Below are 13,436 nucleotides of genomic sequence, written 5' to 3'. Positions count from 1 at the left end.
GGTACCTGCACCTCCTGTGGTACCTCCAGTTACGAGTGTCTTGACAAGTTTTCCCATGATACGAGCTGTTCTTCTGTCCAGAAATGAGTTGAAAAAAGGTGTATTTTTTTTTAGACTAAATAAAGGTGTAATAATAATTGTTAAAAAGTGGACGTGGGGCGAGGAGGGCAGTTCTTAGCACTCAGCATTTTTCTAATTCACCAACGCAACACCGGGCCAATTCCCATCTCGCAGATGAAATTGAACTTTATTAAGTTCTAAGAAGAGAGCGACAGAAAAAGACGTTTTGCACTAAGCACGTTTTCTAACAATACTTTGTCCCCCTTTTGTACGTTAGTATACATTATTTATCATCCTTAATGAAATATTGATGTATTACAGATGTTTGGAGTTCAACCACCATTGCAGTAAACTTTTTCTAATCCTAGTATTATTATTTTTTTTTAACGTTACTATAAATGTCATCACCTTTTGTGAAATATTGATTTAATGTGGTTTCACTTTTGGACCACGACTGCACCCCCTCCCCCACCCCCCTACTCCCTTCATCCCTTTTGTTTTCTTGTCTTTCAGGCAACTTGCATTGTACTGACCATGACCCAAAACCGACGACACTGAAACTGATTACAGGACCTCAACTGTGGATTTAAAAAAAAAAAAAAAAATGCAAGTAATGAACCCGTATAAATATCCAGATATGATACAAGGTGAAAAAACATTTTTGACAAACTCTAATCGCGATGAAAACCACCTAATTAATTTATTGAGGGGATGGGGTGTTAAACAACATATTTTCAGAATTGTGCTTTCTGTATACATTTCCAAGATTTGGTTCCCCCAAAAGTATACAAATCCGTAAATGCCATACTGCAAATATCCAGGGGTTGACTGTAGTACTTTGCCGTTGTTAAACACTGTTGCAGTGAAGCATCTCGCCAAGGGCACAATCTTTCTATGTCGGGGTAGAGCTAAGTTTAGCCTGGGTTGTCAGTGCAAGAAGTTACTTCTTTCACAGCACGGTGGCTCAGCTGGTAAAGCGTTGGCCTCACGGTTCTGAGGTCCAGGGTTCCATCCCGGACCCGCCTGTGTGGAGTTTGCATGTTCTCCCCCTTGCTTGTGTGGGTTTTCTCCGGGAACTCTGGTTTCCGCCCACATCCCAAAAACATGCGACATTAATTGGACACTAAATTGCCCCTAGGTGTGATTGTGAGTGTGGCTGTTTGTCTCCATGTGCCCTGCGATTGGCTGGCAACCGGTTCAGGGTGTACCCCGCCTCCTGGCCGTTGACACCTGGGATAGGCTCCGGCGCTTCCTCCTTATGAGATCAAGCGGCAAAGAAAATGGATGGATGTAAATCTTGAATAGAGTATGCGTTTTGGCGAGTAAAGTTAAAAAATCCCATACACTTGAACGCAACTGTCAGCTGACGAAGGCTGGACACGATTTGGGAGTTGAAATGATGTTAAATGTGATAAAGAGATCAGGTGAACACGTACAAGAGGAAAATAACACAAGCCAGAAACGTCTCATGCTTGCAGTTGTACTCTTGCGATGTTCGAGAAGGTTCCTTGTATTTTGCAAGGGTTCATTCGAACAGCAGCGAGTATCTCCTCGGCGGCCATTGTAAACCGCTGCTCCAACATTTTCACCATTCGAATGTTTCCCATATTCTTTGACACTAAACATTAGTAATGTTTAATGTGAAATTAGAGCTCAAACATGCTCACTTTGTACCACCAACTTTTCCTTATCTCTTTTTTTTTTTTTTTTTTTAAGCTGATAACTCCTTTCTGTGTCAAGGACTCTTCATTCATACATACTGCCACATACTGTACCGAAAAATTTCCGTATCGTTATTATTTCCTTCACACACACATTTTTGTAGCTATATATATTATGTATATTATATAGTGTATATCTCTACGCCCATAAATAATGATTAATAGTATATAAAAAGATTTAAAGTTTATTTCCGGTTCGAGGTGAGGTGCTGGGTTAACACTTCTGGTCTTTACCAGATTGAAACTCAAGATGGCAGCATTGGAAATGTGTTTAGGAGAGGGATCACATATAATGGTGGATAGATAGATGAATAAAATCATATTCAGAATTGATGATCTATACAGAGCTAGAGTGGCAAAGACACAGACAAAGGAAGAAAGTGATTTTCTGGTCTTTTGGTGAGTTGCTTCGTGTCCATCTGTCTACCCGCTCACAGATGTTTCACAGTAGTCACAAATCAATACATTAATCAATAGCAAAAGGGGCACAAAGACAGACAAACCAAAATGTGTGTGTGGAGGAGGAGGTGGGACGCTTCAAATGAAAAAAAAAAAAAAATACAGGAACTTCGTAGAATAGTATTAAAAATTAAACATAAATTAAATTAAGTCAGAATGCAATTATATTTAGCAAAAAGTCTTTAAAATTAAAAATGAAAGTTAAAGTTGAAGTATTATAAGAATCATTTGATTTTTTTGGTTTGAGGAAAAAAAAGTTCTCATATTCATTGGAAAACAATTGTTTTTTTCCAAATTGTAATAATACAAGAAAGAATAATGTCATATTTTGGAAGTGAAAAAAAGTCATGATACTCAATGGAAGGCATATTATTTCCTGAAAAGTAATATTACTTCATTAAAATCACAATATTAAGAGAATGTCATATTACAAAAAACAATTCCGAATAACTAAGTAAGTAATAAGTAATTATAAGTAATAAGTTAATGTATGAGCAACTCAAGTTATGGAGATAGTCTTTTTTTTTCAAGTTTAAAGTAAAACTTTTGAGTACAAAGGAAAGTCTTTTAGTAGTATATTGTCATGTTCTCTGGGAAATAGTCATTAAGCTATCTTTTTTTGCCGAATCCAGCAAAGCCACTGCCAAACACGTATATTACCAATCCATCTGAGAAAAGACACAAGTATGGGGAAAATCCTAAAATGTAACTAATCTTTTTTTTTTTTTTTTTTCCCCCCCTCATCTTTAGCAGAAACTCTGACCTCAATCTGAGGATTTACAAGCGCTCTTCGTGGCCATTTGCCGGATTAAAGTTGCCCATATTTCTAAGTATTATTTATTTCTTCGCGAAGCGGAGTGCACGTTTAATCTGTACCTTTTGCTAATTTGGCCCGTCACGCTCAGGGACTGAAAGGTGGCAGTCGCTGACGCCGCGTTGCTCGGGACCAGAATAGGCCCGATTCCCCCCCCCCCCTCGAAAAAGGACAGGATGTTTTTGTATGATTTCTATCCAGCTGACACGCCCTCGCTTGCACTGGCTATCAAAACAGTCCACAAGGAACACAGCAGGTCTCCGAGGTAACGGGAATGAATGCAATCCAAGATATTTATCATCTTTTATGAACTATTGTTCGAGTTAGGACTTGGAGCATGATTACCCACATTTTTGTCGCACCTATTGATCAGTAGTTAAAATCACTTGACTTAAAAATGACAAAAAAAAAAAAAAATAAAGCTATCCCACTCTTGTTCTCAGCAGTTCCATTATCGAGTGTACTGCTAATTTACTGATTAAGTAGTCCATTATTGCACTATTCAGGTACAAGTGAAAGTTATTTGTTTCTTCATGAATTATTAATAGATTTTGCACTTGGACCACTATTGCACAATTACAGGGACATTTCAAGCAGCTCCAATTAACAAGAATTCCATCCATCCATCCATTCTCGACCGCTTCTCCTGGTCTGGTCATGGGGGAAATAGCTTCAGCAGGGATACCCAGACTTCCTTTCCTTTCCGGCCACTTTTTCCAGCTCTTCCGGAGGGATCCCGAGGTGTTCCTGATCCAGCCGAGAGACGGTGGGACAGCCACCCCATCTGGCTCCTCTCAATGCAGAGGAGCAGCGGCTCGACATTGAGCCCCTCCCGGATCACCGAGGTTCTAAACCCTATCTCTAAGGGAGAGTCTGGACACCCTGCGGAGGAAACTCATTTCGACCGCTTGTATCCGGGATGTTGTTCTTTCAGTCACGACCAACAGCTCGTGCCCAGAGATGAGGGTAGGAACTTTGCCTCTTGACTTAGCTCCCTCCTTACCACAACGGACCGATACAAAGTCTGCATCACTGGAGACGCTGCACCGATCCGTCTGTCGATCTCCCGCTCCATTCTTCCCTCACTCATGAACAAGACCCCAAAATACTTAAACTCCTCCACTTGTGGCAGGATCTCATCTCCGACCCGGAGAGGGCACACCACCCTTTTCCGACTGAGGACCATGGTCTCAGATTTGGAGGTTTTTGACTCACGAGAATGAATCAACAATAAGTTTTTTTTTTTTTTTTTTTTTTTTTAAAAGGGCAGTTTAATCACTCAACGTTTAGTTGTAGCCCTTGAGAGGCGGCCACAAAACTTAGAATCAGCCCCGACAAAAATGGAGTGGAGTTAGCTCACTTTCGTTGTCGGTGGCTCACTTACCCTTTTGCAGGCCAATCTTGAACACGTACGAGCTCGTCATTCCATCCGAGCGTCATATAACTAATCAGAAGTGCCTCCAATCAATATTTCTTATTTAGCATTCCAGCGCTAGCTCCGAGCTAATCAGTAGCATTTCTCGGATAATCAAGGGCATTCTCGTTCTTCCAGTGTTTCAAAGTGCTAGAATCCCAGTTTTATGGCATTTATTTGATATTTTAGCACTGTGCGGAAAATATGAATGAAAACTAGTGAGCTGCTAAGTTAAATTTATGTAAAAACTAAACCTAAATTGTGCGTTTCTGGAGTTTTCTATGTTGAACACAACATCCCAGGACGTGTCAATCAAGGCCCCCCACTCTGCGACCTCAATGACGAAGGTATGTGGGCTCGTGGCCAAACCCCCCGTGGTCTGTGGGAGAAAAACACCCCCCATGTAGGGTTAGATGCTGTGAGGCAAGCGGGTTACCGCGGCAACCCACCCACCGCCACCAGCCAATGCGGGAAGTCTCTGGAATAAATGTTTCCGGGAAATGGGGGGAGCCCCAATTTCCAGTTTGTGAAGACCTCACACAAAATAATTATTTAGTCCATCACGTGGCTTTGAATGTGTTTGTTTTCAAAATGTCCACATGATGTTGAGCAAATGAAATAATTCCAATCTACTTTGTCAGAGAGGATTTGTTCATTTTCCATTGGAAAGGTAAACAGAAATGCCTGGCACAGTTAAGTATGCTACACGATACCCTTATGATTCGCAGGGGTCCCTGATTTATTGACGTAGTTTGAAAACACCCATGCATGATGCCGTATATGTAATATATTGGCCGTAGGAGAGGAAGAATCGACATCAGTTTGCCGTAGAAGAAGAAAAATGTACCTCTATTGGCTGTAGAGGATGGCGCTAGTTTTTGGTGGCCTAGAATGGAGGATGGTCATGCATGCAAATGATATGATTTTCATTTAATTCATTTAAAAATCTTTCACAAAGGGTTTAAAAGGTTTTACTGCTATGAGAGGAGCGCAACTTCAGCGGTAACTTGAGATAAAAATGAGATGATATATGAGATATTCTGAGGCTGTTCAACCCTGATACTTTAGTGTTTTCAGTGAAGAGGAGAATGGATAAAAACAATGACTTTTTTGTTGTTTGAGCCATGTTATTATGTTAAAGTCAGTTTGTGGCAATATATAAAAAACAAACTAATGTCCTCTGAGAGAAAAACATTGAGAGCAAAATCCACAACTACGCGGGACGGCAAACGGGGAACTGCGAACGGGCAAATGAATTCTATATTTTTTATTGTTTTTAATTTTGTAAAGAGGCTCGAGTGACTTGATTTACAGGTTTTTTTTTGAGACACGAGGAATCACTCGATCGATTATTTGTGTTTTGAGTTGCGAGCGAAAATACATTTTTTTTTTTGTACTTTCCGCTAGCTTAATGCTAACACAGCTAAAACATAACTAGTGCAGTAGTCATAACTCTTACTAAACTTCCATTTTAACACGAGCTGTGACATGACATGATCATACAACCGCACTTGGACATACGGGAACATTAGAATATATTTATTGTAGTTAATTGTGTTGGCATATGTAAATAAATTGTGCAAAAGAAGCCTACAGATGACTACGCATGTGTTGCCTGAAGCCTCACGGAGTTCCACTACAAATTTAAGAAGATTAAATCTGAAATATAAACTATATATGTACATATTGTGCCGTTTCTGTGGTCACATCATCGCTTACACGTGGTTAATTTCGCAAGTCGTCCCGTCCCTGCCGTCGCATTGCACGGTGACGTTCGACGTCATGCTGGTGACAATATGGCGCCCTCCCCTCTTCCTTCCCAAGACTTTTTCTTCGTTTTTGACTGTGTGTGAGAACACGTATCCCGGTTAATGTCAGTGATGCAGCTTCTGAAGGTAACTAATGTGTCGATGCTGGTCGCGAAACGGATTTAAACTGGATGTAGTGTGTGGTACTGTTGGGGGAGGTGTTTTAAAATTGCGGCGCTAGGACCTGGCGGACACCGTGACGTTCCCTTTGTCTCCACGAGTCATGGCTTCCTCCTCCTCTTCCTCTCCGTCCTCCTCCTCCACCTCCTCCTCCTCCTCCTCCTCACTCATTCCACGTCTTTCCTCCATCAGCAGCGGCCTGGATGCTCCGCTGGGCTCGAACATGGCTGTGAACCTCGCAAAGAACAGACTGGCCCTGCTCACCGCCTACCAGGACGTCATCGACGAGAGCTCCGACACCGACTGGTGAGTCCCCAGCCGGCTCCACGCCGCTCACCTCGCACCTTTCCCGGCTTCCATCTGTGGGATGGATGCTGCTGTCTGGTGCTGTTGTTGTTGTTTTTTTTTTCTTCCTCTTTGTGGTGGAGGATGCGCAGGACCCGGACGTACATCCGTGATAAAGCCCGTCGCTTTGATTTCCACGGTTTATATGTGTATAAACTTGTAAAAGTGTAAGTTTTAGGAGCTTTGCACAACCTCAGTGAGACGCTTTTTTTCAGTTATGTTTTCCAGATGGGAGCAATTTGTGACTTTTCATACAATGTGTGTGTGTGTGTGTGTGTGTGTGTGTGTGCGCCTGAGATACTGAAAGGCTCCCCCGGAAGCATCCCCAAAATGAGGGTGAGCGTGGAGAGGGGCGAGGCCAGGGTGGGAGTGGGCTTGGGGTGAAGGAGGGGGAAATAAGTCGGGCTTTCATCATCACCCTTTGTGGCTTTCCGAGCTCGCCGTATTAACACGCTGCCAACTTTGGGCTCATCTGAAAGAAAAGGTCTTCAAAGTCGCAAAGGCTTCAAGGGGTCACCCGTTTGTGAATGTTCGATTTCCATCCATCTTCTACTACGGAGGCAGAGCTCTAGCAGGGACGCCCAGACTTCCCTTTCCCGAGCCACTTCTTCCAGTTCTTCCGGAGGGATCCTGAAGCCGTTCCCAGGCCAGCCGAGAGACGTAGTCTCTCCAGTGTGTCCTGGGTCGTCCCCGGGGTCTCTTTATGGTGGGACGTGCCTGGAACACCTCACCAGGTAGGCGTCCGGAAGGCATCCGAATCAGATGCCCCAGCCACCTCATCTTGCTCCTCACAATCTGGAGAAACAGCGGCTAGACCGAGCTTCTCACCCTCTCTAAGGGAGAGCCCGGACACCCTCCAGAGGAAACTCATTTCGGCCGCTTGTATCCGGGATCTTGTTCTTTCGGTCATCTCCCACAGTTCGTACCCATAGGTGAGGGTAGGAACGTTGATCGACTGGTACATTGAGAGCTCCACCTTTGGACTTAGCTTCCTCTTTAACACAACGGACCGATACAAAGTCCGCATTACTGCAGACGCTGCACCGATCCGTCTGTCGATCTCTTGTTCCATTCTTCCCTCACTCGTGAACAAGACCCCAAGATACTTTAACTCCTCCACTTGGGGCAGAATCTCTTCCGAGACTATGAGAAGGCACCAGCTCACAGTGCACCCGACCCCTATGGCCCATGTTAGCCCATGGAAAGGGGGACCCATGTTACCCTTCCCAAGCCCCATGGGTGCAGGCTTGGGCACAGGGTGCTCGGCTTCGAGCCCCAACTCCAAGGCTGGGTCCAGAAGGGGGGGGGCTGATGACTTGCATCTGGGCAAGGGAAACCGAGATCCAATATTTCTATTCATCATCGGGGTTTTATTGAGTTGTACCATGTACAGATATATGTAATTTAACTTTTTTTCATGTTTATCATCACCTATCCTCATGGGCATAAACAATCGATTAATTTTTTTTAAATTTGAATCGAGAAAATTCCAGTTTATCTATACTTGAATCCTTCATTTGGTCCATTCTTAGCAAGGAGTCGATTAATCTGGCCCTGACATAGTTAGCGCACTTCTTAAAATTAACATTCCACTGCCTTCTTCTTGTGATTATTACCCTGACAGCAATCCAATATATTGCCATCTTCAGGACTGGAGTGGAACAACACTGACTGTAAAGTAACTTGTGACTTTGATCTGCTTGCTTGCTCAGTTTGCCTGGAAAAAAAAAAACCTAGTTGTTCAATCGGAAACATGGGCGGTTGTATTATGTCCCAAAGATGTGAAGTAGCTTTAAAGCAAGATCTGAACACACAAAATATAAATTCTGCTAAGCACTCAATCCTGCCAACATTCAGAATCAATCAACATGCAAGCATTGTTCTAGTCGTGTGGATGGAAGCCACCACTATCCCGTGTGATTAAATCAGCGGTGACAGCTTGATGTGCTCGCAGATCGATATTGGTTGCCAGTATGAATCAACAAGGAACTAGGTTGTTTGGACATCCCATGCGGTATCTGCTTTTTAGCACCGTCAAATATCGATTGATAGGTTATGGAAATACTTTGTTGTTGCTTCTGTTGTGTTTCTACTTTTTGGACTCACTTTTAATTATTCTTCCAATGAACGAATTGGTGGTTTGAATCTGTTCTTAGGGTTTATCTTGAGAAACTTGGTATTTTTAGGGCACCCAAGACGATACCCCAAAGGTCACTCATTCGGGAACTCGTTAGAAAGTTAGGCCCAGTCACCAGTTTCATCCATGGACGTGAAATTTGCCGGACATGTCGATCATGACAGGATGGCAGGAAAAAGTCTACAGGACCCGTTTCCAAAATTGAACGGGAAGTCAGCCATTTTAGTTTGGAGCCATCATAATGGTGGCAAATTACAGGGCTACTGGTTTGGCAAACTCTTACTCGGGAATTCGCTCAAATAAGCCCCAATCCGAAGGAGCTCTTCTACATAGCCGAGCGACGCTAAATTGCCACATTTTTTTGGTGATGAAATCTAATACGGAAGGTTTGATGATCATTTGGCTTCATTTTATTCAGTTTTGGGTTTCATTTGAATCACCTTCAAAAATGGGGTGCGAGGGACCGTTAAACGCACTCATTCCCTGTTCCGCGTTGTGAGCAGTTTGTTTATTCCCTCCAGCAGCGAGTGATTATGTGAATTATTTATACCTTTAAGAGGTTCAATGGAGCAGGTAACATTGGCAGAGGTCATATTTGACTTTTCAGCTGAGGTGTAGTTAAAGTGTAACCTGCTTGTCCTTGAACATGACCAGCAACCAGCTGGAAAACCGCGGCGGAGTGCAACAAACTACATTTCTCGCTGATTTTTTTTGGTGTGAAACTGAAAATAGACCTAGCTCCACAGTTGGGGACAAACAGAGATGGTTCACCGTCGTAGCTCAGATTGCATATTTTCTATGGAGCCGATCACAAGATAGGGAAATGAGAATCGGAGCCATCTGCTTCTGGTTCTCTCCGGCCTGGAAATAGGTGGGCGTCGTCTTCATCAATCACTCGTCATCGGAAATTTGGAATTGGGCGCACACAACTGTGGATTGCAAGAACTCGGTTGTTGTTGTTTTATCGAAAGCAATTCAGTGATTATCATTCCAAAGTGAACTAAACTACAATCCATTTCTTCACAATTAGACTGCAATAACGTATGCCACTCTAAAGTGAGCAAAACTGCACAGTTAAATTTTTTTTTAAATGTATTTTTTTGTGGCCTTTTATAATGGAAACGGCACCAAAAATACAGTGCGCGCCTTTCTGAAGTGAACAGATCGCCACCAGGCTCTTGTGTGAGCCTTTATATCGGAAAAGCAATAAATTGCAAACTGCACTAAACAAAGTGACGACAATTGAAATTTATGGGACAATGGAAACATCCGAAAATATGTACTGTTCTGAAGTGAACTGAAGCGTCATCACAAATTTGGAATACGGCACAGACAATTGTGGGCGGCTCAGCTTGCTTGTTCGAAATCAATACCCATTACACTTAGTATCTGTGCTAACATTCCAATCGCTCGGCTGGATTTCACGTTTTAGCTCGTGGAGCATTTTAGTGGCCACTTTGTTTTCCTAGCTGTGACCTTGATCACCATTTTCTTTACCCAAATATGACTAATGAGCACTTGCGTAACATGATTAGAAAGTTAGCTTATTTCAGCTACAAGGTGTGGATCGTGGCACAAAAATGTCTTAACAAACAAAAAGAATTGTACAACTTTTTTTCACGTCGGGTGCTCATTAAGATTCGAGCAGATAAGGTGTGCGTTCCGAAGCCAGAAAATGTCAGCGTGACAGAGATGACGATGACGGAGATGACGATGACGCCGAGGGCTTCGGGCCTGCCCCCGTTTTTCACACTTGATGAGATTTGAACAAAAGCAGAGACTTCCAAACACGGCTGACCCCAAACAACACGGAACCCCCACCCACACCCCCCCTCCTCGCCAACACCCCCTGCTGCTCCAGTAATGATACACCCTTCAATGGCAAGAGGGTAGGAAGCACGCCATCAATGTTGTTGTAACAGCTGACTTTGGATGTCTGCTATCCCGCAACCCTGAAGCCTCGTTGGTTAGGATTTGGGTGACGATTTGAAACTGAAAATATTAGGATGTATGAATTTATCCTCTGTGTGCGGGTGGTGGGGAATCAACTGCAGCTTTTCGGATTAGCAATCATCACGATGAGCTTTCTGCGTTGCAAAGCTAGTTGCCGATCTGTGATGTAATAGCAAATTTCCAAATTGAAGTCAAAATGTAGTACAACAGTTAAAGTGCTTATATCTCAATTGAGTCGCTACTTCTCTGCTATTCTTCGCTTTGACAAGTACTCTCAGACCAGAAACAAAGATGTTAGCCCCGCTAGCTAGCTAGTTTTTAGTATTTACAGTATTTCACCAATAGCAGACACGCTAACTCTTCGCTGGTTGCAAATGTTCAATTGTTACAGTAATGTAATAATGATTAGCCACCACCGGTCGGAACGGAACGCCGGCGTACACCCGCCTTGTGTACCCATCAACCACCCTTCCTTGAATTTTGTGTTCAGCGTTGACAAAGATCAGCTCTCCTAGTGTGGCATTACTGAAGCAGTTCCTTGCAATTAGCATCATCTTAAAACCTCCAGCATTTTAAACGAGTCTAGCTAGCAGCAGGTAAAGCCCATGAGGGATTGGCGAACTCCAATCATGTGACATCCCTCCCTGCGAGCTGGCCTTATCTTCATTTCCCTCCCATGGCAACGTGCTGCTGTCTCGGGCCGCCGTCCGCCTCGAAAGCGACGCCCTGTCTGCTTCGAGCCGAGGCGATTACGAGCGGGGGCCATCCGTGCGACAGGTGATGTGGCCACGTCCTCTTGTTCGGGGTGAAGTCGTGTTTGCGCTGATAGTGGAACAAGCAGTCATTAACCTTGCAAGAGGGAGAAAATCACACTGACCAAATAGTTGGGGGGGAAAAAAAACTTGATTTCATTTCCTGTTGTTATTTTAAAATCAGACACAATCAGATTATTCTATAATGTGATTAGAAACAGCAACTGTGTCCCAGTTTCTTATTTTGTTTTAAATGAGCCCGAGGGTGGTAAGATGGTTTGTGTTGCAGTTATTCAACAGCACATGGATGAGGGCAAAGGGCTTGTAAAAAAACAAACCAAAAAAAACAGTGATACAGGGGTTATGTTCTGTTATGTTCCACCTGCAATATGTGAAAAGGATTTTTCTGGATAGCATTCACCCTCCCGCATGCTTTAAATACCATCCATTTAGTAATACCGTCCAAATCCATCCGTTATTTCAGCAGAGGCTCTAACCGGTCGTCCACCGTGCCGTCACTTTAAATTGCTATTAAGGTTAACACACTTTTGGAAAAAACACTAAACTCATTCAGGCGACACAGTTGCGGAACCTCTTAGGCCGTTGGCCTCACAGTTCTGGGGACCGGGGTTCAAATCCCAACCCTGCCTGAGTGGAGTTTGCATTTTCTCGCCGTGCCTGCGTGGGTTTTCTCTGGGCACTCCGGTTTCCTCCTACATCCCAGGAACTTGCATTAATTGGGCACTCTAAATTGCCCGTAGGTGTGATTGTGAGTGCGATTGGTTCCCTCTATGTGGCCTGCGATTGGCTGGCAACCAGTTCAAGGTGTACCCTGCCTCCTGCCTGATGACAGCTGAGATAGGCTCCAGTGCTCCCGCGACCCTCCTGAGGATAAGCGGCTCAGGAAATGGGTGGATGGATGAACTGATTCAACAAACAAAATAACAATAAAAAAGGATAAAATGTATAGAAAATAGTGTACGGATTGTGTCCGTGTTAAAAGACTCTGTGTGTTCACAATATGGCAAGGATTTCCTCAACAGATTTCACCAAAACAAACAAAACATAGCGAGTTGCAAGCGATGAACCGCAATCTACTTGCGGAACTCTCTAGCAGATGGATGCTCTCTTCCGGTATGTTTAATGGGTGCCATTGTTGCTCGATATCAGAATGCTGTCTGGGCTCATCCCAAAAGGTCTCCTCTTCACCCCCACCGCCGAGCCTGAAGCTAGAGGAAGAAAAAGACTCTCCTCAGCGGACCGCAAATGTCAGACGCCAGTGAAGGTGACGCGTCAAAAAAAAAAGAGCAGTGAGCGAGCGAGTCAAGGTTAGCCGATATCAAACTCTTCGCAGACGGTAGGGAATGTGGAGCGGCTGAGCGGCCCCCGCAGGCTGCTATCACATGACCCCGTCTGTTCCCCTCCAGCTGTGCAGGGAGGTCGTTACCTGGTGAGTCACCGCCGTTGGCCGGACGGACGTGGAAATGGGAGCGAAGCAAGGGGCGTCGACAAAACCTCTGAAATATGTTTTGTTCATTTTAGGGGGGGTATATGCATACCAATTTGTAACATTTTACTTGGTTGCTCCCGTATGAGAGACCCCAGATATGACTAGGAAAACTTAGCAAGTATGTGCTAACTCCTCTTGTAGCGTGCGGTTTTACTCGATGACTTAGTGGAAGAAGAAACTAAAGAAGCTAAGCTAACGGTTAGCTTATCTGGCCAAAAGTCGCTTATCATTTTCCAAGTGGAGGAAAAATAACCCTAAACACACCCCACACCACAGGATAACCTTCCACTGACCTCTGATGATAAAACATTTGCTGATTTTTATCACAAGGAAGCGGAAATTC

General features: G+C 43.8%; 1 protein-coding gene across 5 annotated transcripts in view; it reads left to right on the top strand.

Annotated features, from left to right (window-relative positions):
* The first annotated feature begins 6,478 nt into the window (after positions 1 to 6,478).
* dbn1 (drebrin 1) overlaps positions 6,479 to 13,436 on the top strand; it is a 55,440-nt gene continuing 48,482 nt past the window's right edge. For 3 of the 5 annotated variants that reach the window (XM_061802590.1, XM_061802588.1, XM_061802589.1), the window contains exon 1: positions 6,485 to 6,702. In XM_061802590.1, the coding sequence (XP_061658574.1) occupies positions 6,500 to 6,702 (203 nt within the window). In that variant the 5' untranslated portion in view covers positions 6,485 to 6,499. Of the gene's footprint in view, positions 6,703 to 12,699; positions 13,034 to 13,436 lie in introns of those variants that run through there. The other 2 variants (XM_061802594.1, XM_061802592.1) reach the window with 2 other exon arrangements.

This window comes from Syngnathoides biaculeatus, chromosome 18 (assembly GCF_019802595.1).
Source record: "Syngnathoides biaculeatus isolate LvHL_M chromosome 18, ASM1980259v1, whole genome shotgun sequence".
In the NCBI taxonomy this organism is placed as follows: Eukaryota; Metazoa; Chordata; class Actinopteri; order Syngnathiformes; family Syngnathidae; genus Syngnathoides; species Syngnathoides biaculeatus.
Note: the sequence above shows the minus strand (reverse complement) of the source record. Positions and strands in the feature narration are given on the sequence as shown.